The sequence below is a fragment of the Sebastes umbrosus genome, chromosome 18 (genome assembly GCF_015220745.1).
Source record: "Sebastes umbrosus isolate fSebUmb1 chromosome 18, fSebUmb1.pri, whole genome shotgun sequence".
Lineage (NCBI taxonomy): Eukaryota > Metazoa > Chordata > Actinopteri > Perciformes > Sebastidae > Sebastes > Sebastes umbrosus.
In genome coordinates this window covers 21,168,174-21,195,223 of record NC_051286.1, presented here as the reverse complement: position 1 = coordinate 21,195,223, position 27,050 = coordinate 21,168,174, and the positions used below count along the sequence as shown (strand labels likewise).

At 42.0% G+C, this 27,050-nt stretch overlaps 1 protein-coding gene across 12 annotated transcripts in view; it reads right to left on the bottom strand.

The window, feature by feature from the left end:
* The window catches only part of nrxn3b (neurexin 3b), a 355,996-nt gene extending 330,320 nt beyond the window's left edge, over positions 1-25,676 (bottom strand). For 4 of the 12 annotated variants that reach the window (XM_037750894.1, XM_037750889.1, XM_037750890.1 and 1 more), the window contains exons 1-5: positions 25,394-25,676; positions 18,740-19,876; positions 13,690-13,707; positions 13,300-13,326; positions 11,173-11,184 (exon numbers count right to left, since the gene is read on the bottom strand). In XM_037750894.1, the coding sequence (XP_037606822.1) occupies positions 11,173-11,184; positions 13,300-13,326; positions 13,690-13,707; positions 18,740-19,436 (754 nt within the window). In that variant the 5' untranslated portion in view covers positions 19,437-19,876; positions 25,394-25,676. The remainder of the gene's footprint in view (positions 1-11,172; positions 11,185-13,299; positions 13,327-13,689; positions 13,708-18,739; positions 19,877-25,393) is intronic. The other 8 variants (XM_037750892.1, XM_037750888.1, XM_037750893.1 and 5 more) reach the window with 5 other exon arrangements.
* Positions 25,677-27,050: the final 1,374 nt, after the last annotated feature.

Sequence of the window (27,050 nt, the reverse complement as noted above, 5' to 3'; positions counted from 1 at the left end):
CTTCAAGCCACATCTTAACCCAGTTCTTTGCATAAATCCTACTCATAAGGTCTCAGGCACTTCACAAACAATACACAGCATCCCTGAGTTTCCAGCCTAATGTGTTCACTCAGTATACTACTACTACTCCTGCATGCAAACCATGTTCTGTAATTGTAATGTCTTATTTTACTTGAAATGAGACACATTTATGGCAGGTGTCCTGACTAGGCAGTCATAAAAACATTCATGTTTAATTGTAACACTGGTAAGAATGTTAAAGCTTGCGTCCCTTTCTGTCACTATAAAGATGTACGCTTATGCATGTGTGTAAACAGATCTTCTGTTTGACACCGTGCATGAACAAACAGTGCACGCTTTATGTTTGCGCAGCAGCAAAGCCAATAATGATTTCATGCAAACATATTAAATATTTCGGTGAGGAAGTGTCTTAACCGAGAGCAATATTCTTCTGGTGATTAGCAGCAATGCAAATAAAGATGGACAAATATGTCAGTTACATATTCACGTTCTCTCTATCTCTCTCTCTTTCTCTCTCTCTCTCCCTCTCTCTCCCTCTCTCTCTCTCTCTCTCCCTCTCCTGCTCCCTCTCTCTCAGTTGCGTAACCGCTGACGCACTCATGATCCGTGAAAAAGTGGGAATCAGTTTTGCTCGGTTGATCCCAGAGGTCAGCGGCAGAGAGAGAGAGAACAGAGGGAGAGGAGTAAAGAGAGCGCAAGGCCAAGAGAGAGTGAAGGAAGGAAAGGAGGTGAGTTGGTGTAAGAATTGTGCATCGTAGCTGACAATGTTTTGTGAACCTCCGCCCGTTGTCTTGGGAACCGTATATGCAGGCGATGGCTTCGTTGGAAGGGGGACAAGACAGCAGAATGTAACACGGCAGGGAATAATGTAAATGTAACTAAATGGAAAATTAAAAGCCAAATAACTATGGCTGTCAAGGGCTTAACATATTAAATCGCGATTAATCACAAATTAATCTAACATGTTTTTATCTGTTCAAAATGTACCCTAAAGGGAGATCAGTCAAGTGTTTAATAAACTTATATGCAAAGGCAAATATGCTTAATTTATGCAAATGTATGCACAGTATATATTTATTATCGGAAATCAATTAACAACACAAAACAATGACAAATATTGTCCAGAAACCCCCACAGGTACTGTATTTAGCTTAAAAAATATGCTCAAATCATAACATGGCAAACACAAGCCCAACAGGCAACAACAGCTGTCAGTGTGTCAGTGTGCTGACTTCACTATGATTTGCCACAAACTGCCTGTGATTATCATAAAGTGGACATGTCTGTGAAGAGGAGACTCGTGGGTACCCATAGAACCCATTTTCATTCACATATCTTGAGGTCAGAGGTCAAGGGACTCCTTTGAAAATGGCCATGCCCGTTTTTCCTCACTAAAATTTTGCGTAAGTTTGGAGCGTTATTTAACCTCCTCCACGACATGCTAGTTTGACATGGTTTGTACCGATGGATCCATTAGTTTTTTTTAGTTTCATATGATACCAGTATCTTCTTTAGCCATAAATTTGAGCCCACTACAACCTAAAAATCGCAAGTTGCATAAATGTGTTAAATAAATTGGTGGCATTAAACGAATTAGCATTACCGCGTTATCACGTTAACTTTGACAGCCCTACAAATAACAGAAAGGAACGACAGTGTGAACAAAACGGAACTGAGGGAAATGACACAGCAAAGAGACAGAACACAGATCGAAGCAGACAGAACATGTTAGGGAAATTAGAGAAGAAGAGACAATCAATACCTCCCTTGGATTCTAGTAACAAATGTAATGAAAACAATTTACAATCTACTTCATTCCTTATAATGCAGCTTTGAACCACAAACAGAATTGCTTGTTACCTCCACTTTTCAGGCACAATTCTGAACAATTTAAGCCCTGGCAGCAATAGGGAAAAAATGTACTCCAGCCAATCAGCATCCTTTCAGAAACAATGAGCTGCAGGAGGAAACCCACAGGTGTAGAGGGGGAGGAGGTCGGTGTTTACAGCTCATATTTTCTGACTGTGTGAGTAGCAGCCGGTCAGCGCTGAAATCAATTTGACCAATGCCCCCAATTTTTAGCAACTTTGAAATCCACCTCGAGGATTGTGGTGTAGTTTCGGACTGAGTAATGAGGAGAGGCAAAGCTAAACTCAATTTCAGGGTGAGCGTCTGGCCATTAATAGCCGTTTATCAACAGCACGACCGACGCGTGCCAGGGCCAGTAAGTGCCAGCTGGTGCTCTGAATCCAAACGTCTGAGGCATAACAGGAAAACCCGTTTCCATTGCCCCCGTGACACTGCGTGGAGACAAACAAACCAGACCTATGATGACACACAGAGCCTGTCTCGCGCATTGCTAAAGGACAAGGAAGGACAAATGGCTCATTCTGCAATGTACAATCATGGGTCAGTAGGGTAAGGACTATGTTCAGAGAAAAGAGATGCTTGAAGTGGAGGTAAGACTGATTCTTCCTATTTTAGTCTTTTGAGCAGTACATCAGCAGTCAATCCTGTCAGCAACAATTCATTAGATTCACTTACTGTATATAGGAAAAAAAAACTTTTGGGATATCCTCAGAGTTGCTACCAGCACTTAAGTCTTGCCAACATTCAGTACCTTAACTAGAGCTGAATGATTATTAGTTGTAGTTTAATTAATCGCCAACTATTTTGATAATTGATTAATCGGTTTGAGTCAAGATTCCAGCTTCTTAAAGGTGAATATTTTCTGGTTTCCTTACTCCTCTATGACAGTAAACTGAATATAATTGAATTGTGGATAACACAGGACATTTTAGGACATCATCTTGGGCTTAAGGAAACACTGAGCGACATTTTTACCATTTTGTGACATTTTATAGACCAAACAACTAATCAAAAAAAATAATCAACAATGAAAATAGTCGTTAGTTGCAGCCCTAACCTCGATAGATATTTTTTTCTTTAAACTGTATCTACTGCAATAGATTTGGGCTGATTGACATCTAAATACACTAAACAAAGTGGCCAAAATATGTCAGTCCATTGATATTTTTCATGTAAAAAGTGAAACCTGGACAGAATTGCTAAACTAAAAATCCTTATCCTGTGAAGCATTTGGCCACTAGTAGCACTATGGAGCAACGATTGATGAGGGCTTAACAATACACACAATGCATTTTTTGCGAGAAACACTACATGTAAACATAACTTTTTTTTGTTACAAGATAACTCTACAGGGTACCTTTAAAAGAGTACTGCACCAATTTAGCATAGAACTTTCATAACATTGTTGGACTCACAATGGACAGTTTTCTAAAATAAGGATCAAAATCGAGCAGTACCAGAGAAATTATGGATGAGAATCACCAGAGGCCCCAAGATATGATATTATCACCATACTTAAGTCACGATACGATCTTATTGCGATTTTAATAATTTTGCGATAAGATATTTTGCAATTTATTACCTTTTTTCAACATCTGTTTTATTTAATAAGATACCGTTTTCACTCTCTTCATCTGAGTTATCATTCACATATCTTGAGGTCAGAGATCAAGGGACCCCTTTGGAAATGGCCATGCCAGTTTCCCTCGCAAGAAATTTAGCTTAACTTTGGAGCGTTTTCTAGTTTCAAATATACGTAATATATATGATACCAGTATCTTCACTCTAGCTTTAATAGTGAGCCCGATACAACCTCTGAAAGACAGAATAGCGGTCGGATTGTTAAGAGGTTAATAGTTTATATAATAAAAGATTGATAATTGATGTCCGTGTATTGATACAATACTGCCACGCAAAATATCACAATACTATTCTGTATCGATTTTTCCCCCACCCCTAAGAGATATTGTCTTTTTGTTATTCAAGGCATTCTTCATCCTGATCAAAGCCTGCCCTCTACATTACCCACCATGCAACTCGACCACCGACAGTTTGGTTGTGGATTCGCCGTGTCTTTTGCTAATGTAGCCTTAATATGACAGGCTACAGAGGTCTGATAAGCTTACTTCTTTCAAACTCTACACCCCAAGATTTAGTCGTCATTTCCAGCCAACACTGACCTTGGTGACATCACTTTAAAATGTATCAGACTTTGCACCCTTTTGCAGTCACAAAACTTTTTTTTACAGACAAACAGACTTTAATATATAAAATGTGTGGTGTTCCGCTGCACATGCACCACCGAACACAATAAATGACCAAAATTAGTATCTGTAATGGATTTTTTGTTCAATCAGTTGCATCATGTGTACAATAATAAAACCCGTTTGTTCAAGTCAAACAAAAGACCTCACATTAGCGAATGGGACACCAAAGTGCGATACACACTGGCAGCGACTTGCGTAAAAACCTGCGTCATTGCGAGTTGACATCCCTCATTATATGCCACTGGCCGATTTCCAAGCTTCGACACAAATTAACTCTCCAGAAAAGCAGCAGTTTAATCACATTTGCTTCCCGGATCGGCAAATCAAATAATGCGGCACTACGTGACGTTGTGTGAAGCACTTAACACATACACTCTGCAAAAGAACAAAATACACTGCAGTATCTTCCTTGCGACAAAACATAACTTTTCTGTTATTTATCCTTTGGTATAAATAATAAATGACCAATCGCTACGGTTGAGGGGAAAGTATATTTTGTAGACTATGGCCTGAAACTACTGTATAACACACTGCAAACTGCTATATAAAAGCCATTGCAATATCTCTGGTTTAGTACTGGCAAAGTCCAGTGAACTAACCAAAAAGCTGTGAGGAGAATGGACAGGGCTGTATATAAATCCCATTGAAGCCTGGCAGCATCTGTGGACAGGCAGTAAGCACCAGCATAGCACTCCCATCTTGAGCCTGACTGTGATGTGAGACTCATGATGTCCACAGTACTTTGAACTGGAGAAACACGAGGAAGAGAACGGCTAACTGGAATACTGAGGCAGACAGAGATGAATAGGGTGGGACGGAGGCAGGAAAGGGGACTGAGAGAGAGACGGAGTCAGAGGAGGGGTGACAGACGGAGAGAGAATATATATTTATATATATAGAGAGAGAGAAAGGAGAAAGGGGGAGGGAGGGAACAGAAACAGAGAGAGTGTGACAGAGGGAGAAGACAAAATCTTTTCTGTGTGAACTTTGCGGCAGGACTTTGAGGGGATAATTAGGGAGAGTGACTCCAGAAGTGGAGAATAAGTTCTCAGTCCTAAGCCTTCATGCAGGGGGATTAGACTTAGGCAGAACTCCTCGCTCCCTCCTTCCCTCCTTCACACTCTCTAAAGTGGACTCGCCCCCAGTGCCAAGTAATGTCCAAAACAACTATGGCAGTGCTATTTCTCTGTCCACCCTGGAGTCCAAACAGTTTCCTTACAGAATGAAATGCCATCCTGTATCATCTAGAGTACAGGGAGTGAGTACAGTTATACGAAGGAAGCATCCTGCACATTGCTATTATCTCCAATAGCCTGCAACGCCCACTATATAACTATCAGTGATGGATGCTAAATTTGGTGGCCAAAGTACATTTTTGGTGGCCAAAATGTAGACGGATGTAAAAACAATACAGAAAAGGAAATTTAATGCAACTTAACAAAGCCTTGCTTAACTGTGATAACAGAATAAAAATATGTAATTATTTATTAAAATTGAAAACTCAAGTTCTTTGTTCTCTCACAGTCTCTTAGTACATACACTACAAAAGATACAGTCAACGTTGTTCGCATAAAAACACACAATTCAAATGATTAGGAAATAAGTTATTGTATTTTTATTCAAATATTTGCTTTGATTGGCATTAGTAGATTTAAGTATGTATTATAAGCTGCTTGGAGCTAGTGTTAGGATGTTAAACATGTCTTAGTTCCCTCTCTAATATCTATTTTATATTGCTTTGAAAACATCTCCTTCAAACCATATTTACTACAAAACTACATTTTACAAGATTACATTTGAACACATCATGAAAACCTTATAATTTACCTTCGCTCAATATTAACTTTTACTCAACAGCTTGAACGCATCATAATGTAACTCAATGGAATCTCCGTTAATGGTTTTGTAACCACGGGCCATCGGGCCATGGTTAATGTCGAACCCTGATTATGTAAAGTATAACATTATATATATAATCATAATACTCACATTCTGATCAGACTATGTCAACAAGGTTTTATATTAACTGTGGTTTGCATTATTGCAAGGTGTAAACAATATTTTCTCTCTCCCCATTGTGTATCAGCATTCAAGTAAAATTCGCAGCGACATTGAGCTTTTGTCATGCATATAATAGATGCTTTTGTGTTCAGAGGAAAGCCATTAGGCGATGCTGGCAGCAAGACCTGCAGGCTGCAGCTTAGACTCTCATCTCTGACCTTGGGCTAAATTGTCATACCCCGGTGAACACCATCCAGGTGTCCACTGAATGCACATCATTGATTAGACACGGGGGAGGAAATAATGATGTCACAAGTCAGTGAGTGCAATATGGGCCCTCGTGAACAGGACGCCATGATCAGAGTGTGTTTCACTTTTTTTTTGTTTGTGCTTTGCTGGCAGAAAATATGCTGAGGAATTGCTTTTGATCGCGAGCAGGTTGTAGTAGTAGAAAGCTTAATAAATTGGCTAAAATAAAAGATTTCTTAAAAGGCTATTTTGAATATACTAATTTGCACACTACCTTTTGCCAACACTTACTATGCCATCAAGGGAACACAAAGTTGTTGTTATTGGATAGTTAAAAGATGAACCCACAAGAGAAAATAATCCTTGTTTCAAAATATTACTTCAAGGTCTAAAAACAACCACACAAAACACCTGGAATGTGATCGACTCTGGCACATCACATCTGGATGTGGTACAAGCAACACCTGAAGTCTCTGACTGCTTTCACCCTTATGGTACTATATATACGTACATCAGTGGCGGCTGGTGGATTTTTTTTTGGGTAGAGCCAATCAATTTCAACAAACATCCTAGTACGATTCAATGCAAAAAAAGGTATCAAAAAGCGCTACTAGTGCTTGGCTGTTCCATTGTCATGCCGTTAAAATGGGCTGTGAGAGAAGAGAAGTGGAGAGAAGCGAGAGACGAGAAGACAAGATCACGCGAGAACTGACATGAGCCCTGACGAGAACAGAGAGAGACACACGTGAACGTGCGCGCGCACACCATGGGCCAAATCAGTTTGGCCCTCCCGGAAGTCTTTTTTACGGCGCTGATTGGATGAATTGTATGTCATTCATGCTTGTAATCATATATCTTTAATCAGTGATTGGCTGTACTGCTTATTAGACCCGCCTTCCTTGGGCCAAATCCATTTGGCCCCAGAAAGTGCACGTGCAGCAGAGCAGCTGAGAGGTGCACTAGCAGAGAGTTCAAGGAGGAAAGCAGATATTTGGCGCAGTTATCCTATTTTACAAATATTACGGGTATATTCCATAGGTCAAAAACACACATATTGACAATTTTTAGAATTTTTATAATTTTTATAATTAATAATTTTATAATTTTTTTTTTTTTTTTTTTTTGGTGGCTCAAGGTGGGTGGGGCCAGGCCCCGTGGCCCTCTATTGGCCGGCCGCCACTGACGTACATCCAATCTCAACATAATGAAACTAACAAGTACACATAATTACCAACCACAATGCAAGCCTTCCTGATCGGATCTCATTATCTGGATGATACAGATGCTCACGGTTGGAGCTGTAAATAGGTTTGGTACATGTGCTCACTACATTTATTTCACATAAAGACTGCCTTATCTTCTGCTGTATTATTATTATTCCCCGAAGCACAGAATAGGTCAAATTCAGAGGTCATTCAATTTGCAACCACATGAACACACGTGAGCTCAAAAAACATCTCAGAGTGGAGTCGAATAAACTGCAGGTTGAAGTGCAGCAAGTTGCTAAACTGGAGCAATGTTGCTAACTGGAGCACAGTCCTTGGTCCACTGCCATTGCTTCTAAAAAAGTTTGCTATATCGTCAAAGCTATGCATCAAAAAAAGTCGCATCTCTGAGCCAAGAACAATCGGGGACTGGCTGACTGCGAGGGACTAAAAACTTTCTCGATAGATGCCTCGGGGTTCATGCGGCATCGGCCCCAAATTTGGGTACAAGGATGACAAGGTGCTCCATATTTCTCATTAGAAATATGTGGCCTCTCAACACTGACGCGCTCCCCTGGCCCCTTCATCTGCAGCACTCTATCCTTCTTCCTTCTGTCTTTCTCTCCCTCTTTCGCCTTCAGCCCCATCCCCCCCTACTCTCTCTAGTCACTCCTCTCGGGTCTATTCTCCCCAGCCTCCCACTTACTGTGCCCTCCGACCGCTGTGCCATTTACAGTACACACACACAACCGCAGAGACATGAATCTAACAGCACAGGGACCTGCTGTAAGGCACATTTTACAAATCCTCAATAAATAGTCACATCATAAGTAATGTAACCTGAATAGTCCCTCAGTTACATGTGTGTGTGTGTTTCAGAATCATCTTTCTTAACATAATTATTCCTTTCCAGAGGAGTCTGGAGCCAATCCAAGGATCATTGCAGGGTTATATAGAGACAATCATTCACACTTACACTTATGGGTAATTCCCCATAAGTGTCCCCAGGCCTAAGTCCATCTGATTTGCACGTCCTTGGACAGTTGGAGGAAACTGGAACACCCAGAGGAAACCCCCACGGACTCCACATAGAAAGGGACCAGAGCTGTGCATCAAACCTTCTCATTCTGTTATGCAACAGTGCTAACAACTGAATCGCTCTGGGACCACTCGCTACACACTGATCGGCCCACTACCTAATATGCTGACGCAAGTGTAAGGGAATTCTGTCTTTGGCTTCGCCCCATCCACAGGGGAGAATACAGTGCAGGGTCAGATACAGAGCCAATTGGTTCAGTATAGTAAAGACACGCAACTCACACACATCACAATTCAGTCAAAAGTCTGAAAATACGTTACTGTCCTTTACTTGATATCAATCAAGATAGATGTTCCCAACTGAGTGTTCACTGAGCAGCGATTTTCCAATCATAGCTTAGCAACCGTAATGAGGCAGAACTGTCAAGCGTTGGATCTTTTACTTGAAGAAGTGATGTGGATGAGGCTATAGTAAGATCTATACACTGTATCCAAAGAGTCTGGAGGGTGATGTCATTCTTTTTTTAGCATTTACAAAACCAAAAACAAAAAATAAAAAGTTGAGGAATGGATGAGAAAGTGTGTTTGTCTGCTCTAAGATAAGCTGCAAATGTTAGCATGTCCGGCTAACTATCTTACGACCTACAGCAGCTTCCAAGGTCAAGGAGCACATCACACTACGTTAGCTTGTGAGATTGCCTGGGAACAGCTTTAGCCTCAGTTTTTAACCATGACATCACGTATGACGCCATGAAGGGCATATTTAAGACCCCTTTTACAAGACCCATTTTAAAAAGGAGTCAGCTGGAAACACTGAAATCTTAGCCAGTGAGCTTTTCAACCAATGCAGCAGCTAACGTTAGCTTAATTAGCTAGCTGTGCTGATAAAATCTGCCTGGAACAGTTGTCATTTCAGACGGTAAAATCAACCATACACCTGGAATCTGGGAAAATACCGGAAGTAAACAAGTCTGCATTACTGCGGTGGCTTCTCCCTACAATACGCACACGTCTGAATGCAAGCTGTCCTAAGAAGTGTACAATTTTCTACTTTTACCTTTACTTTCTATGTAACGTTACTTTTGACAACAATGTCTACGAGTTCGGGAACAACCTGGGCAGTTCTCAGCTGCCTAACATTAGCCTGACGTGGTGAAACAATTAACGTCAGCTAAGTTAACACTGCTTACTGTAGCTAACGTTAGCTAACATTAGTGGGCTAAAGGCACTGTCAAGGGACTCAGAATAAATGAACTCAATGAACTAACTGTGGCGTTATTGTGAAATATAACATTAGTTGCTCTAACTAGGGTAACCTAATGACCACAGAGTACACGTCATGAATCGGTCGGCATCACAAACAGTACACGTAGAAAGCTAAACGTGTTGACTCTCAGCCGATTGCGTCGTGGTTGCTCGTAGTGATGGCAGCTGTGTCCTCGTAAAAGCCTTCAATTTTACATGAATCAATTTTAGAAACATACTCATCTGTGTTTATTATCTATGCCAACCAATTATGTAAGTTACTACGAGCAACCGCGGATGTATTCGGCTGAAAGTCACCTGATAACACGATTAGCAGACTTTGAGCCACTACGACTTGAGTGGTAAATCTACCCCGTTGTCATTGTAAACAGCATTATGTGTCACACAAGGACGACAAACTTTACAGGGGTAGCAACTGTAACCAAGGGGGCGGGGCTTAAGGAATGGTCACTTGCTCAGAATAGTGAAAACGGGCAACTCACACACACCTCCATGGCCAGTCTCATCGTAGTCACGTTTCAGTCAATTAAACTGTCAAAACGAGTGAACATAATTCATAGTTTTCCTCCTTCTAGCTAAAGGAGGGATAAACACACACAACACGCATGACCACACAACACAGTGTATCACATGGCTTTGATAAATGAATAATGAGGCTATTCTCTGCACGATTGCAATATACAGAGGCCACCGCAATGACCTCATTTAAATGAAGCCAAATGTCAGGTCGAATTCACCAATCAGCTCCTTTTCAACAGACACAGAACTGTCACATCCAATTAAGCACTTACACACACACACACACAAATGCCGGTTGTGTGTACACACAAATGCACATACGCCTTGTCTTCACATAGACGGTTCATCATTAATATTTACTGTTTGCAAAGACACTGAATAATCCATCATAGCGCTTACTCTCATCATTCCACATTAAACAGTGATAATCAAGTGAAAATCACTTAGTCCCCGGTACTGACACCGTAATTCTTTACAAGTCCACTCCATCGCTCAATCGCGCATCCTTCATGCAACAGTACATGTGGGCGCTCACGAGCTGGAAAGCATCCCGAGTCCCCTGATTTTCGTTTTCTTGCTCTCAAACACACAGACGAGCATATGCACACAGTTAATGAACACACATAATGAATGATTAACCAGCGCAAGCACAAATTCAACACACACACAAACACATATACACAGAGCTCTTGAAGCGCAGATAAGAGTACAGTAGGGGAAAAAAAGGATTGCTGTACCTTTGTTTCTACCTACAGTTTTTGGAGAGGAGAAAGGATCCGTAGAGATAAAAGAGGGAAGAGTGTCATCCCGCGCAGAGCACCAGAGAAAGACAGCAAAAAGTAGGGATAAGCTATGGTTAGTCTACATTAAGCCTGTACACTGCCAACTGACACTTTCATGCAAAATGTTGACAATCATGCAAATGGTGGAGAAATGGGAGAGGGGCACGAAGGCAGCATACAACTTCACTATTTTAGCATGTTTACCTGAGGTCACACCAGAAAGAGGCACAGCAAAATTCATTTGCACGTTCTCTTAAAATAAAGGGTACTTGAGGCTTGGTGACTACTTGAGAGACGTATAGTTCGCCACCATTGGTTGTGGCTAGTCCCTGATTTGACTGTTATCGGGACATTAAATATGCGTTATTGGTCGCTATAAGCACCATAGATGTGGGCCATTAGAGACCTACTACACCTACTGTTGAAACTTAAAAGCTACACATTCTAACACGCTGTAAAACTGAATGAAACGTTCAGTTTGAACACAATAGCTCTTTAGGTTTAGGCAACAAAATAACTAGTACTAAGTTTCAGGAAAAACATGTTGTTTTGGCTTAAAATAACTACATTTAAAAAGTAAATGTGACACTTATGGCGTTTGAACACAACTACATGTTGTTGTTTCCACCCGGGATGCGAACCCCAGTCTCCTGGGTGTAAACCTGTTGTTTTGAGTCCCATCCATCGTCCCCGACCTTAACTACATATGGAGTTTCATGCCGTCTATATTACAGCGCCTGACTTCTGCTTCTGCTCCAGTCAATATTACTATGGTCGCTAGAGGTCATTGTCGTGTTCTTTTACACCTTTTTTCGGTGATCTACCATGTGAACCCATGTTAAAACCTAATAGTAGGCGTAGTAGGTCCCTATTGACCCACATCTATGGTGCTTATAGCACTGATGATGTCTATTTAATGGCCTGATAACAGTCTAATCAGCTGGGCTAGTTTTGTTGGTACAGAGAGGAGAGCTCTATTGAGCTTGCTTGTTATTTAGAGGAGGAAAAGGTTTACAACATAGTTAATATAATAGCTTTCTCAATTTTAGACTCTACCTCAAAGGTCAGCACTGTCAAGACAGTTGACAATTAGTAAAGTTCAAAGTTGAACTCTGGGATTTACTGCATGTTTGCAGGCAAATCTAGAAAGCTTGGGGATTCTATGGATATTAAACTATTTCTGTACAAAATGTCACTGTTATAAATGCTGGTGTGACTGAGCCCAAACACATGCCGCCTCTGCAACGCTCACTGTTCCTTTTCGCCAGAAATGAGTGTTGATATTAGACAAGTCTGCAAAATCCCAGATTACATTTGTGACGTTCAACTTCCAATGACAATTTCTAGAACCGTAGCTCCAGAGCAACTACTGAATGAACCTTGTTTTGTCAACTGCAGTTTCCAAGGTCAAGAATGAAATCTTCCATCACCCCAACCTTCACAGAATTCACTCATCCTTCACCACACTACTTCCTACATTGACACTGGATGTAAATTGTAAGTAGTGTGCAGCAGATTTGGTATACTACGTTGTTTCTTCTACATGTACCTTACCTAACAGTGACACTTTATGTTCCTTATTTTCCTGTTTTCCCTCTCTATCTCCCAAACCCCTCTTCTTCTTCTTCTTCCTTTAAGCTGTCTCCCCTAATTCCAGTGATTTCCTTATCCACCCTCCTGCTTTCCATCCTCCCCCCCTTCCCTACCCCGTCGCTGCAGAGGTCGAGCAGGAACAGTGGAGTGTGTCGCTGCATGTTAGCTGTGGAACTGAGAGCAGTACACAATTATGTAATACACAGAAACCTGGGTGAAACGAAGGTGAGGAGACACAGAGGCGCAGAGAGCGAGAGACAGACGAAGGTGAGATGAGGAACATGCCATGCCACAATGCACCCCTCCTCGCCAACACACACACACCTTCCCACTTCTCTGCAGCAACAATGGGAGCATTGCAACACACAAACGCACACGGACAGGTAGTGAAAGCACACAGCGTAAAATTACGCCCCAAAACCAAGCCAGGCGGTGAGAGAACAAAAAAAACCAAACAATAGAGCTTCATAAAGACAAAGAACAGAGTACCTTGCTCTGCCTTCAGGTGTGCGAGGCCTTGAGGAGAAAAAATTCAAACAGAGAGGCACAGAGAGAAGATTTGAGAACAAGAGCACACCAATACAGTTGTATTGTCATTATGCATGCTTTGCATGATGGCAAACCATGGCTCTCACACTAAAAGCAAAGCTTTCCCAAGTGCATTTGAAAGCTTTTCTGTAGAAACAGACAAATGACTAATAAAGACAGCAACACAGTATGTGAATATAAAGTAGCTCTGCAGGTTGTTTACTTAATAAATGTCAATTATAAGTTTCATAACTGGATTACTGGTACATGTTTGCTTGCCTTTTAAAAAATGAATGCATAAACATTTTTTAGACTTTAACTCAAACTGTGACTATCCTCCTTGAGACTCACCTGGTTTTCTCTGGACTGCTGTGGAGGTGTCACAGGAAAAAGAGAGAAAGCAAAGAGAAGTCCCGCATTAGCAACACACACCAGCTGCTTTTGCATGTCTATCTAACATGCAAAACACACTTTTAAAGCATTGTGCTCCATGTAAGGACCAAAGAGGTGCCCCTTGACATGCCTAATCAAAAATAACTACTTCAGTGTAAATCCCTGTGGAGAGAAACACATAAAAGTTCATCTGTCCCGTCTTCTCGGGGAATCAGATTGACAAAACAACTCTTTCACATTTCGAATATTGTTACAGTGACATAATATTCTGCAACTTGTATCACACAGAGTGCCTCACACACATAAAAACAGAGACATAAATCCATGAGGATTTATGGTGTTGTGAGGTTTGTGGATCTCGGGATGCTCCTTCTCAGACCCATATCTTTCTCCTCCACCTCCCCTTTTAACCCGCCCAACATTTTTTTTGCACTGCTGACCCAAATTCAACACACCCCTTGCGGTTTCTCAGAGGAATGCTCACTGTGGGATTTCTGCAGCTCACAGAAAAAAAATTAAGCCACACATTAAACTTGATCCCCTTGCGGTAAACATCCTCACCAGGATACCACCCGTGGATGGCACCTTGTGGGTATCAAACATGCCAGTTTGATTTAGGGCACGTGAAAGATCACTGTGGATTCGGTCTCAGTTGTATCTGTGGTTATACGTCGAGTTTTTATCCAGCATCCCACCTCTTTAGTCTCAAACCTGGCGCTGTAGCCTAAAATGAATATTGAGAGATTTCTGTAATTAGAGTCCCTCGAGAGCATCGAGGACTGACAAGAGGAAATTAAACAAATCTTAATCAAGACATTAGATATTTCAAGTGTCAGCTCTGATACACACAATATGTGATATTAGTTTGACTAGCGTTGTACTTTGATCAGCTACACAGAGGCCTGGCCTGTTCCCCATCATTGGATACGAACCTCTCTGACAGCATTAAGTCTTTGTAAAATGTTAAGTTTAACAAACTCAACAGAGGACATAAATATAATTTGAGAGGAGGCGCAAATACTGTAGAAGGAGCTGGAGGTTTTTTTTCCTGTCTCATTGGGGAGTCCAAAATGGCTGCTACTTCTCCTCCCACACGAGAAGGATGACATTGGGAGAGGAAAGGGAAGGACGAAGCATGGAATTGGGGGGGATGGGAGATAGTGGCCAGCTGATGGACGGCGGCGCAGCTCCAGCTCTCGAGAACTGGGGGACCCCTGAATGTATTGCTTGAATGAACAAGAACTCGTTTTTCTTTTTTTTGTGCAAATGCTGCCGCTCAAGCGTGCATATACTGCGTGTGCATGTTTGCGTGCTATACGCTCAGTTACCCATGTAGATTAAACCCTTTCTCTTGATGCGACAGCGCCCAGAACAAGCCAATGTGCCGTTGAGGACATGTGGTCCAAGCGTAATCCCCTGCTCTATTTTACCAGCAGCTTCACCACTCAAATCCAAACATAATTTTCAGCTTGGGCACTAGACACAAATGCCCTCTGCACTGGAATCAGGCAAGTCCCTGCACCATTTTTTTTTTTCCCTTTTTTTCCCCCTGACCTACTTTTTATAGTAAGATTATTGTAACTGTCATTTTTTTCCATGTCTGTTTATTAATCCCTAAAGCTAAGCCTGAAGGCACCATTTTAGCACTTGCTTAACAGTTTGCTTGCCCTAGCCTTCAATTACTAGCCTTCCATCAAACCAGTGAATATTTTTTTACGCAAAAGGGGGCCTTAAACTGTTCATTTGAAATGCAGGATTGCGACAGAGGAAATGGGTTTTACATATTCATTAAACAATCCACTATAGCTCTTAATAACCTTGACCTTATGCATATCTCATTGTAACTGGAAAACCCTTAGGTATTCAAGAGACTTCATAATGTCACCCCCATTAATTTAATTGAACAGAATGAGGGACAATATCCAGATCATTACCATAAAAGATACTGATATTTGCACAGCTAATGACGGGAGCTGAATGAAGTTGATATTAAAGATGACTCCGCAGAAAGAAGTGTAGCTGAAGAGCTGTCGGCGGCGCGCGCACACGTCAAAGGGCCGGAGCTACTGTATGGCGGCGGATTTGCCCGCCAAAGTCGACACGTGTGGGGAGCGGGTGGTGTCTAATTTCAGCTCATTACCCTAACACAGTTAGTCACACCGATACGTCCTGATCCACAAGGGAGGAGAGGCTGAACATGTGTTTTATGGCCAACTGTTTTGTGGTGCTAAGCTGCTAGCCGAGCTGGACGGTTTGGGAAGAGCTGCAGAAGCTCAGAGAGAGACGGCACTGTCTCGTGATTATAACGGCGGAGAAATAATGCAGCGGCAGGCTAACCCAGCTATCCCACGATACGAGAAATGCACACCAAAAATGGGCAAACAGAATGGGAATATCTTTTACCACAAGTGGCACAAACTTCCGCATCCCATTTTCTCATTTGTCATCTCACATGTTAATTCTGCCCACTATTTCCCTTCTAGGCCAGTGGGCTAGCAGGCTACCATTAGGACTACGGCTGGCAAAATGCTTCCAAGGCCCAATCCAGTCAGTCAGTCAGCCATCTGCCCATTTTAACGAGTAGCTCCGGGGCCTTGTTGCATCGTGTCTATGTGTCTGAGTGCGAGCATGTGCGGCCCAGGCCATGCAGCCTGATAATGTAACATATAAATATTCACAGGTTTGACAGATTGCTTTCATTGCTCATTAATATACAGCATAATCAACAGTATGCCGACAAAAACAGATGTGCTAAGCACCTAACTGCAACCGAATGGTGGAAGTGTAATCGTTCTGAATATCCCCTTAAAGCATTAGGTGCTTGAGGCTATAACATGAACAACAAGTATTATGACACTTGTAGACATGTGGACATAACAATAAAAAAAATCCTGCACACTAGTTTGCCGTTAGTTTCAATCGACGGTGGTGTTTGTGCAGGCATTTTCCGGGCAAATTAGCCATCTCTGTTCTCATTATCCTCCTAATTATGGTTCCCTGTCTCTGTGGCATAATCAACAACAATCAGCCACATCAGTTAATGGAAAGGCAGAAAGGAGGAGCAGTCAGATGAGCTGGGGAACTAGCATGACTACCCTTTCTACGTTTATTGCTTGAGAACAGATGAAGATGGAGAAAAGGGGTGTGCAAATAGATGAGAAATTCTTGTACAAAACCTGACATCTTGGGACAAACTGGGGTAACACAGGCCTGTGGTGAATTCACTCATCACACTTGCTCTACCCTGGGGCTGACATATATGACCATCCCCTCCCCTGTCCAAGCGATCTGGCTGAGTCGCACTCTTAAAATGCTGGTTGTTTTAACACGAGTATGTCATAGCTCCCCTATCAGCTCTTAGGAAGCTCTCAGACAAATTGACCTCCTCCTCTTCCTCCTCCTTCATCGACTGTTCGACAGAGGCAACGAGCAAATGGGGTGAAGCGAAAAAGGGGGCATTTCCAGTCCGTCCGCTTGACTGCTCTGCAACCAGCACATCGCGTGCTGTCCTGAACAATGCCACAGGCTAGCGCTTGGGATTTAAGCTCCAAACAGCTTCGTTTGAGCAGCAAATGATGGGACACATTATGAAACCGAACGCAGCAAAGATCTGAAAATGCTTATTCTAAATGCATGCTGTAATGGTGACAAATTATAGCACGTTAACTGTATCAGACACCGTTTAAAATATCCTGCAAACAGTGCCATAAGATTCAGTGAGCATTCCCCTGATTTTTTTTGCAAAATGAAGTCATCCCTTCGCTGTGTCAGTCTGATTTAGACATGCAGGAAGTGGGTCAGCAGTGGAGGAAATTTGACATGGGTCTGTACACACAAAGTTATCTTTTACAGTCCATACACATGAAAAAAAAAAAGAGTTAGGCATGTAAGATTATAGTGAAATTGTGTATTCTTTGGATTACTGGTCTAAATATGAAAAATAGATTTTTTTTATTTATGTTAGTTATTCTTGGCATCAGCTGGCATTGAGCTCAAGGCTACAAGCATTGGTATGTTATGAAAGGTTTTAACATTAAGCATCCGGGCCGTACAAAAATAGAAAGTAGTTCACTGTACACTACAAGAAAAATGTTTTTATAGTATTTCCTGGAGAGGGAGGAAAGGACCAGTAGCAACTTATAAAAATGGGTCCTGTATTATATCACTGTCAACGGGCCATTTGAGAGACTACATAAGTAATAGCTTAAAAAACACAGTAAGCCTATATCTTTAAAGGTGTGGAGATAGAATAGAACATTGTCAAAGAGCTGCATCTCATTACACTCCCCCCCAAAAAGAGATGACCTTGGCACAGAAGCAGAGGAAAAATAGATGAAGTTGTTTCTCATCCAAACACTGTGTGTACCTTCAGGTCCCCGCGCCACCTTGCAAGAGCTGAATACATTTAACGGAAGAAAAGAGAACTGAGTGTTGTAATTTTAGTCATATCAGCTAATACCGTATCCACCGCTTCCTCATCAAAAGTAATAACTGTGAAGGCAGGCAGAGGAAACGCTGAGCACATCACCTCCAATTTAACTCCCACATGAAATACGAAGACTTTCCAAAAGGAGCTGTAAGAGCAACAACCCACAAAGAAATATACTGAATCTACGTCCTGTGTAGACTGCATTAAATCTTTCAAACATATGGGAGTATAGCTGCTTGTGCTTCAAATAAATCACATTGCAATCAATGCACATTTTTCAAGGTATTTCATAAATGAAGTTTGGAATTAAATCTAATTTCAGCACTCTGTATTGAGATTTACGGTGTAGCAAAATACATTGAATTTAAGGCTGCACACCATGAGATGATTTTAACAAAATACATTTGGTGTAAAAAGCAAATATGACAGGTAAAAATGTTTACTGTATACCTGGAGGCAGACAGTAAACCTGCGGTTAGCTCTGTTCTAAATTTGTAAGGAGTCCCTGTGAATTTTTTACAAAGATTTTAATCAATATTCAGCGCTTGACACAGAAAGCTCTGGAGCCAGCCCTCTTACCTTCAGTGCAGTATCGACCTACATATCCAGTTTTGGAGCAGTCACAGTAGGTTTCTCCATCTGCCAGCGAGCAGATCCCGCCATTCTCGCAGGGGTTCTCTGTGCAGAGGCCCATCATCTCCAAGCGTACTTTCTGACTATTGATGAGCGTGGGCAGCTTACTTCCATAACTGAGGTCTGTGATAATTCCCTTGAATGGTGGCAGCTCGCGGACAGAGGGCAGAGTGATGGCAGATGTGCGGATGTCGCCCGGGAGCCCTCCGAGGAAGAGGTCACTAACGATCTTCATAAACCGCCTCTGGGGCCGCACCTCTTCCGTCTTGGTCTGGCCATCCACGGCCAAGCCAGTCCGCAAGTTGTGCCTGTTGATGGCGGCAAAGTGCCAGCGGCTGTCGTTGACCGTCTTGTCAGAGGTGATGGTGGTCTCGGCGCAGTCGATGCTGACGCGGAGCTGCAGCTTTCCCTCGGATACAGTGAGAAGCAGAAAGTCGCAGTAGCCGCCGTCGTCAAAGTAGAGCATCAGGCCCTCCGATTCAGAAGTCTTGAACTGAAATGTCAGGTCACTTCTGGAGCTGGCGTCCCAGCGCAGGTAGCGAGCCCACTGACCTTCAGAGCCAGTAAACTCCAAGCCCACGCTCAGGCCCAGCACGGTACTTAGCAGCAAGAGGACATGACCAGGTAGGCTGTTGGGATTCATTGTAGAGAATAAGAGGACGCACCAGAAGAGAGGGTTAGAACTGGGGATAGATCCTCAAAGTGATAATAACATCTGATTCTGGCTGCGTCCAAGGATTTATCTGCTGAATGTTATATTCCACATAGATGATTTTACAGTCAAGCGGAGAATGCAATATCCGTTTTTTTTTCTCTGGGTAGATCTAATGTTGATAATGGACGGAATGTAATCTTCTCGGCCAAGTCTATGCAGAGATATATGGAAAAATATCCAATTTCCCCACAAAGTGGACAAGTGAAAGTGCTAAGATGAAGGTGGCTCTTGGTGTGTTTTGTCAGTGATTCAGAGCTGCATCTTGCGATTTTTCTTTGAGGCGACTTCCTGGATTGAAGCACATAATCGTTGGTCCAGTTCTGTGCCCCATGGTTTGACCTCCAGCCACGGACACACCTTTGCCAGAACTGCAGAAAAAAAAAAAAGATCACTTTAAGCAAAAATGTATGTTTTTCAATGTTTATTGGCATAACAAAGGAGCCACGTGCAAATAAAATAAAATGTGCTTCACTAACAATGAACACATAAACCTATAAGATACAAAAATGGCTACAATGTGTATATCTAATTTAATGTTATCGAATACATTAGCTCTGCAACAAATAGATCATTTGTGAAACTAAAATGTTCCATTTTCATTGACACTGTGAGAAAGGCGTTGATTCAACTCTGAGGTAATTTTAGGCAGTGTTTTGTAGTGTTGTTACATTATATTAGCATATATTAGCGTAATTAAGTCAGTTCAAATTAAATGTTATTCAAAAAAAGAAGACAAGAGAAGAAGCATTAAAGGATTTTGTACTAACAAGTTCAGTAAAATATACAACAATGCTTTACAGATAAACAAAATCATGACTATGAGTTTACATCAAGCTTTAAGTCGATGTTGAGAGCACCACTCAATGACGATTTGACTCTCCGTGTGGCCAATAAATACAACTAAATAACCACTAATAACACCCATTAAAGCTTTACGAGCATTTTACGCAGGGTTCCATTTCCACCAATTACTCATTTTATTTGAAGATCAACTCAAATGATCATTCAGAGTTTTAAAGCCTTCATTTTTTTGGGTAGACTGTTGTTGCTGATTCTGTGATGAGTGAAAATCCATTGAGGTGAGCCAGAACATGTGTTAAGCCTCAAACGTTAGCCTGCTATCTGCAAGGGTCTGCTGGGATCCTGATAAATATGACTAATTATCCACCGCCACTCTCTCTCTCATTTGCATGTCTTTGGGGGATTACAATCATAAACAGCTATTCAGAAAGATGTTAGGATGGTACCACTTCATATGCGAATCCCATCACTAAGATTTTTTAAAATTTTCTTCCAGTGAATACATATTCAAATTACTTCCATCGCTGAAACTGCGATGACACCGAATATTAACTAGCTCACTGGCCCTTGCTTGCTACACCTGTACTCATTCAGTTCTGTTTAAATTTGCTCAGCAGAGCTAGAAATGATTCACATGGCGAAACCTTATATGTGTGTGTACTCTTCCAGCCCTTTGCCCTTGCAATTGTTTTGGCAGTGGGCTGCCCACCAGACAAACGCATTGTCCAATCATGACAGTAGCACAGAACCGTGCAACACAATAGCGCCTTTAACCACCTGCCCTGAATAGTTAATCTTGCTGCAGCAGGCGAGCTATTGAATTCTAGTAACCGATACCTATGCTAATGCATTGTGTGTGCACGCATGTGTGTCCCTGTGCAGGAGTGTGCATGTGTGTCTCTCTTGACAACACCGGGTTGCCTGTCTGGATCATTGTCTTTGTCTTAAAAGTGACTCGGCGAGACAGCAGAGAGGTTAAAAGGTTCTGTGTGGTGAAAATAACCCTGAACGCAGCTGTGTCAATCCAACCTGCCTACTACAGGGATGTGCTATGTGCTGTGTGTGTGTTCCTTCAATAAGCAAAGCTTGATATGCCCATGAAACCCGAGTCTCCTATGAAAATTGGCCCTGGCCTCTATTCAATTAACACGACTTATTGTGTGTATTGCCTAACTGAGGCATCAGGTGTCCCTGTGAGCCATTTGACAGGGAATAGTAATAATGCTAACATGTTGACTCCATAAGGTCACTCTCAGTTAAAGCTGCAGTGGGTAGAAATGGAGCAAATATGAGGAAAGCAACCAATCAGAGCTGAGCTGGAGTCTGCCGTCCAGCTGCCGTCTATATGAACCGGCTGTCAATTACTCGCGAAGTCCAATCAAACGGTCAGACTAGGCAGCGCTGATCAAATATGAATCAATATTCTGTCACTGTTATGCCTATTTCTCACCTCAAATGTTTTCAGAAACATTATTTTAGTGTGCTCTTTAGCTGTAAAATGAGAAAGTTTGTGACCCAGAAGCCATGTTGAGAACAGCTGTAGAAATACCCAGCACCGCCCACCAGCCAGAGCCCAGATTGGAGCCCAGATAGATTTGTTTAAAGCCTGAAAACAGAGCCATGAGGAGGAGCAGAAGTCTAGTTATCTCTCAGAACAATTGAATTACAACATGCTGAAAGGTTATTATGGAATTTTTGCCCAATGATGCTCAAAACTTTCTGCCAACTGAAGTTTTATCTAAAGCACTAATGGGGTGTCTTTCTTCCAGTGTAACAGCTGGCTACACAACAACGCCCCTTGTATTTAACCCAAAATACAACAATTTAAATTTTATTTAATTATTATTATTCAATACTTGACTTTTGACGAACTAAAAGCCCTATCAACATCAGAACCCTCAAATATCTAACTTAAAGCTTAAATTAAGCTAATGTGGTGAAAAGTGAAATTTCCCACAAAATATTTGGCTGACACTTTACCTTACAGGCTTGTTATGAAACATATCCTTCGGCTAACTGATAGCACCCTTAGCAAACCACACTTTGGAGGGTAAAAAATGCAGATTAAGAAGCTACTTTTAACTATTTCAAGAAGTGGGTGTGCTTAAGACTAGCTGATTATTTGTTTGTTGGAAAATGGCTAGCAATTAGTGATGTGTCGGTTGGGAACGAGCCAGCTTTTTGAGCCGGCTCTTTTAAATCAACGATAAAAGCTGACTCCGTCCGAGAGCCGTTTTTTTTTTTTTTTTTTTAATTAATTCAAGGCAGAATGATATGACGATCTTCTCCGCACCACGGGCACTCCATGCACTGACTGTGACTGAAAGTTGTGTTAATGAAGTCCGTGCGACCAGTCAGGTGATGACAGACAAGGATCATACCATCAAGCAGGGAGGGGCGGGGATGCGCAGCACGCTGACGGTCTACAGGTACAGAGCAGGAGGGAGAGGAGGAGAGAAAGAGAGAGAGGAGTGCGGTGCGCGAATAGCAGACAAGACGAGTGACAGTCAGAAACGAAGCAGCATGTAAAATTACGGTATTCTGGAAATTATAAGGTTTAGTATAATTATATTGAATAATTTAAGTGATATATGTGCAAACATACTAATCAAAAATCAAAACAGCACTAAATTTGGCTGAATTATAAAAAGGCAGAAGTGGAAAAACGAAGAACCGAGTTTGGGAGCCGAAAGAGCCGGCTCTTCTTGGCGAGCTGAGCCAAATGATCCGGCTCACTAAAAAGAGCCGGAATTCCCATCACTAGTAGCTAGCCTGTAGGCTAAGCTAAATTAAGTTAATGTGGTGAAAAGTGTAAATTTCACAAGACATATTTGACTGACACAGGCTTGTTATGAAACATACCCTTCAGCTAATTGATAGCACCCTTAACAGTCCACACTTTGGAGGGTATAAATGTAAATTAAGAAGTGCGTAACTAGTGCGTTAAAGTAGGCCGCTGCGCATGTCAAAATGGACAGGTATCTATATCTACCTTGACGTCTTCGAGCCTCAGCAGCAACGCTAGCTAGCTCTAGTTCTTTGAAAGAGTTATAATAAGTATGCTAGAATAAGCACACACATATATATTTTCCAGGATTATAAATATACGTTGAATTATTAAACAGAGCAGGATATGAGATGACCTGCACGGGACACCGTCACTGACTGGCCATCAATGATGCATGGATGCGTTCAGCAGCGTCGGTGCTGCGGAGCTGCGGAGACTTATTGACATATTGACATGTTGTTGTGTAATATAGAGCCGAGCCCCTATCATGCATCATCAGGCACTGGAGACCCCTCTACCTCCCGCTGTGCTCCCTGTCTGTCACACTGCTTCATTCAGCCCTGGAGGAGCGATTTAATCTCACATCAGTCACAGCAGACATGTATGTGGGAGTGGGTCCAGACCTGCTATAGTCCTGGTTGGACAAAAAAGTGAGGTTCAGGGACCACTTGGGGGCCTTTTGGAGGGGCACCAAGCGGTCACCAGTTAAAAAACAACAAAAAAACGAATTGAAATTTACATTTCATCATTTCCATTCTCTAGACAATGAGAAATTGTGTTATTTAAAAGAAGAAAATTGTGGCACTTTAAGATCATTTTGTGCCAGTTTTAGCTCATTTAAACCACACAAATCCAAAAAAAGATGGTTCCACGGGACAAATAAAACTTATTTTGGGGGTCCTACACATGAATCATCTACCAAAATGGTAAAATTGTAACTGCACAAACTTCACCCAAGCAGCACAATGTGGCACCACCAGAAACGTTATAGTCATGGAATGAATGGACATGTTAAAATTGTCCTCTGGGCAACGTGTTTAGGTGAGCTGGCATACTTCAGTGGAGCTGGTCAACATTTAAAAGCTTTATCCTAATTTTATTCAAGTTTTGTGACAAACTAATGTTGTACCTTGATGCTGTCATGTTCACATGTATGACAGACAAATAGAGAAGGTAGAATGTGCCTGAGGAAGGGAAAATGTTATCCTATTTTTTTTGCCATTATTGCAGTCTGTCACCCAATGAATCATGTGCAAAAATCACATGCCTATACTACTAAAGAAATAGTCTCGCATTTAACCATAAATGCTTTTAGATGAGCAAATATAACAGTAAAATGATGTCACTCTATATACATTAAATGGTATTAAGATGTACAAAAATCCCTATAGAGAAACATAAAGCTGAACACGAGGTCACTGGCAACTCTGCAGTAGGCAGAAAGACATGAAATCTTGCAGGAATATTGAATTATAGTGATGTTATAGTCTCGTTGGATCCTGTCAATTCAACATGCATGCATTCATAAAATGAGTGCAATCACCAACGTTGGCATAGATCATGATTTTGATCATGTTTGTGGACTATTTGCGCGTAAAAACCCAGCAGAAACCCGACCCACAGACCCGCACAGCCCCGCACCGAGGAATAAACCAGCGGGCAACATTTCTCCAGCAGCTTTCCCTCAGCTCCTCGCACGGTGGCAGTCTGACTGTTGCTCTGGGGTTTATACGTGCCCTTGCTCTAGAAAATTACGAGGCGAAATGTGACCAGTGAGTCTTCAGGGGTTGTATTTGCAAAGAAATCCTTAGTAAACGGTAATAAGTTAGTTTGTGCTTTATTGAAGGTATATACATATATAGATAATGCGCGCAGCTGTCCTCATGAGAGACGCGATCCAGCGAGCTGAAACTTTCCGTCTCAGCGCTCCTTCATTTATTCACCACAAATATAGATTTGTCACGATTTCATCAGCGCTGATAACTCAATGTGGTCTCTTGAGATGTGTTTTTTTTTTTCCCCACCACGCTCTTCTGTGGTTTAACTGCGTCTGAGAGCTTTAAAACTAACCAGCCTAAACCATCCCATCCATGCGCTTAAATCTCCCCATCTCCAAGCCCAAACGCACCGATTCCACATCACATTCACAGAGAGAAAACGATGGGAATTCTTGCAGAAAAACTTAAGAGTCCTACAACATAAGTACCTTCACAGAACACCTAATGTATGATGCATAAAACGGGATATAAAAAAACAAACAAACACACGAATAGCCCAGTTTTTAATATGCTCCTACCTTTTCGTGCAGAGAGGCGACTGCGGACGGATAAAGCCTTAAATTATAACAATCCAGAGCAAAATTCCAACCAGAAAGCTGTAGTATTTTGAATGATAGTGTGCCCAGATGGTGGCGAGATGCTGATGCTGGTGATGATGAGGAGGTTAGTATAGAAGAAGTGTTCGGCTCGGTGGAGGTGGAGGGAAAAGGCAGCGGTCCTCCTTCCTCCGGCTCAGTGAACGCGCATCTCTCAGCTCGGCTCACTCAGCGCATCTGATGATGGGCCTCTGGATCTCACCCACACTGACGCTCAGACCCGCCTTCTACACGCTGCTCTGCACAGTGGGGAAGGAATCATTCAAATAGGAGAGAGAGAGAGTATAGGAGGGAAAATAGCCCCTCAGGACATTACTAATCATGAAAACTCGGTCTACGTTATTCTTAGATAGGCTTTTATAATAATAGTTTGCAGTAACATATACTGCTATATGTGTGTTGGAATTACAGGGCAGCACAGGACGTGCAGAGTGCCTAACTGCATGACAGTGAATTTATATTTTTACATACATTTGCAGAGCCATAAATATGCTTGTGGTCTGACAATGTGGTTTGTCTCTACAATGGAAGGGCGTTAAAGATGATCACTGACAGTCTGGTGGTCCAAAGGCTTAGGTTTGTGCTTGTCCGGGAACTGCCTCTGGTCAATCCGGGTATTTTCAGTACAATAGCTTCCAAAAATGGCTAAATGGAGAGTACGGAGAGTGAAAATGTGGCTTGTTTTACTGTGAAAATCCATATATGTTAGCCTGCATCAGTAGTTCAGCACCTTGGACAGCACCCTACGCTAAGACTGCTTGGGCAACATGCACAATTCCAGCTCTGTCCAGGGTTCAGCACCTTTTATATTTGTTACATATATTTTGCACAGCCATAAATATGCCTGTAGTCTGACAGTTCTGTGGGGTTTGTCTCGTTTGTCTGTGGCTGACGGGCTCTACAATGGAAGGGTGTTAAAGGTGATCACTGACAGTCTGGTGGTCCAAAGGCTTAGGTGTGTGCTTGCCCGGGAACTGCCTCTGGTCAATCCGGGAATTTGCAGTACAATAGCTTAGTACAGAATGAAAATGTGGCTTGTTTTACTGTGAAAATCCATATATGTTAGCCTGCATCAGTAGTTCAGCACCCTGGACAGCACCCTGCACTAAGACTGCTTGGGCAACACAAGCAAATTTCAGCACAATTCCAGCTCTGTCCAGGGTTCAGCACCTTTTAGATTTTTTTTACATACATTTGCACAGCCATAAATATGCATGTATAGTCTGACAGTTCTGTGGGGTTTGTCTCGTTTGTTTGTGGCTGACAGGCTAGATCTATACAATGGGAGGGTGTTAAAGGTGATCACTGTCATGACAGTCTGGTGGTCCAGAGACTTAGGTTTGTGCTCGCCCGGCAACTGCCTCTGGTCAGTCCGGGAATTGCAGTACAGTACCTTCCAAAAATAGCTAAAAGAAAGAGTGCAGGGTGAAAATGTGGCTTGTTTTATTATGAAATTCCAGATATGTCAGTGTTCAGCCTGCATCAGTAGTTCAGAACCACAGACAGCACCCGGCATATAAGACTGCTTGGGCAATACGTACAATTCCAGCTCTGTCCAGGGATCAGCACCTTGGACAGC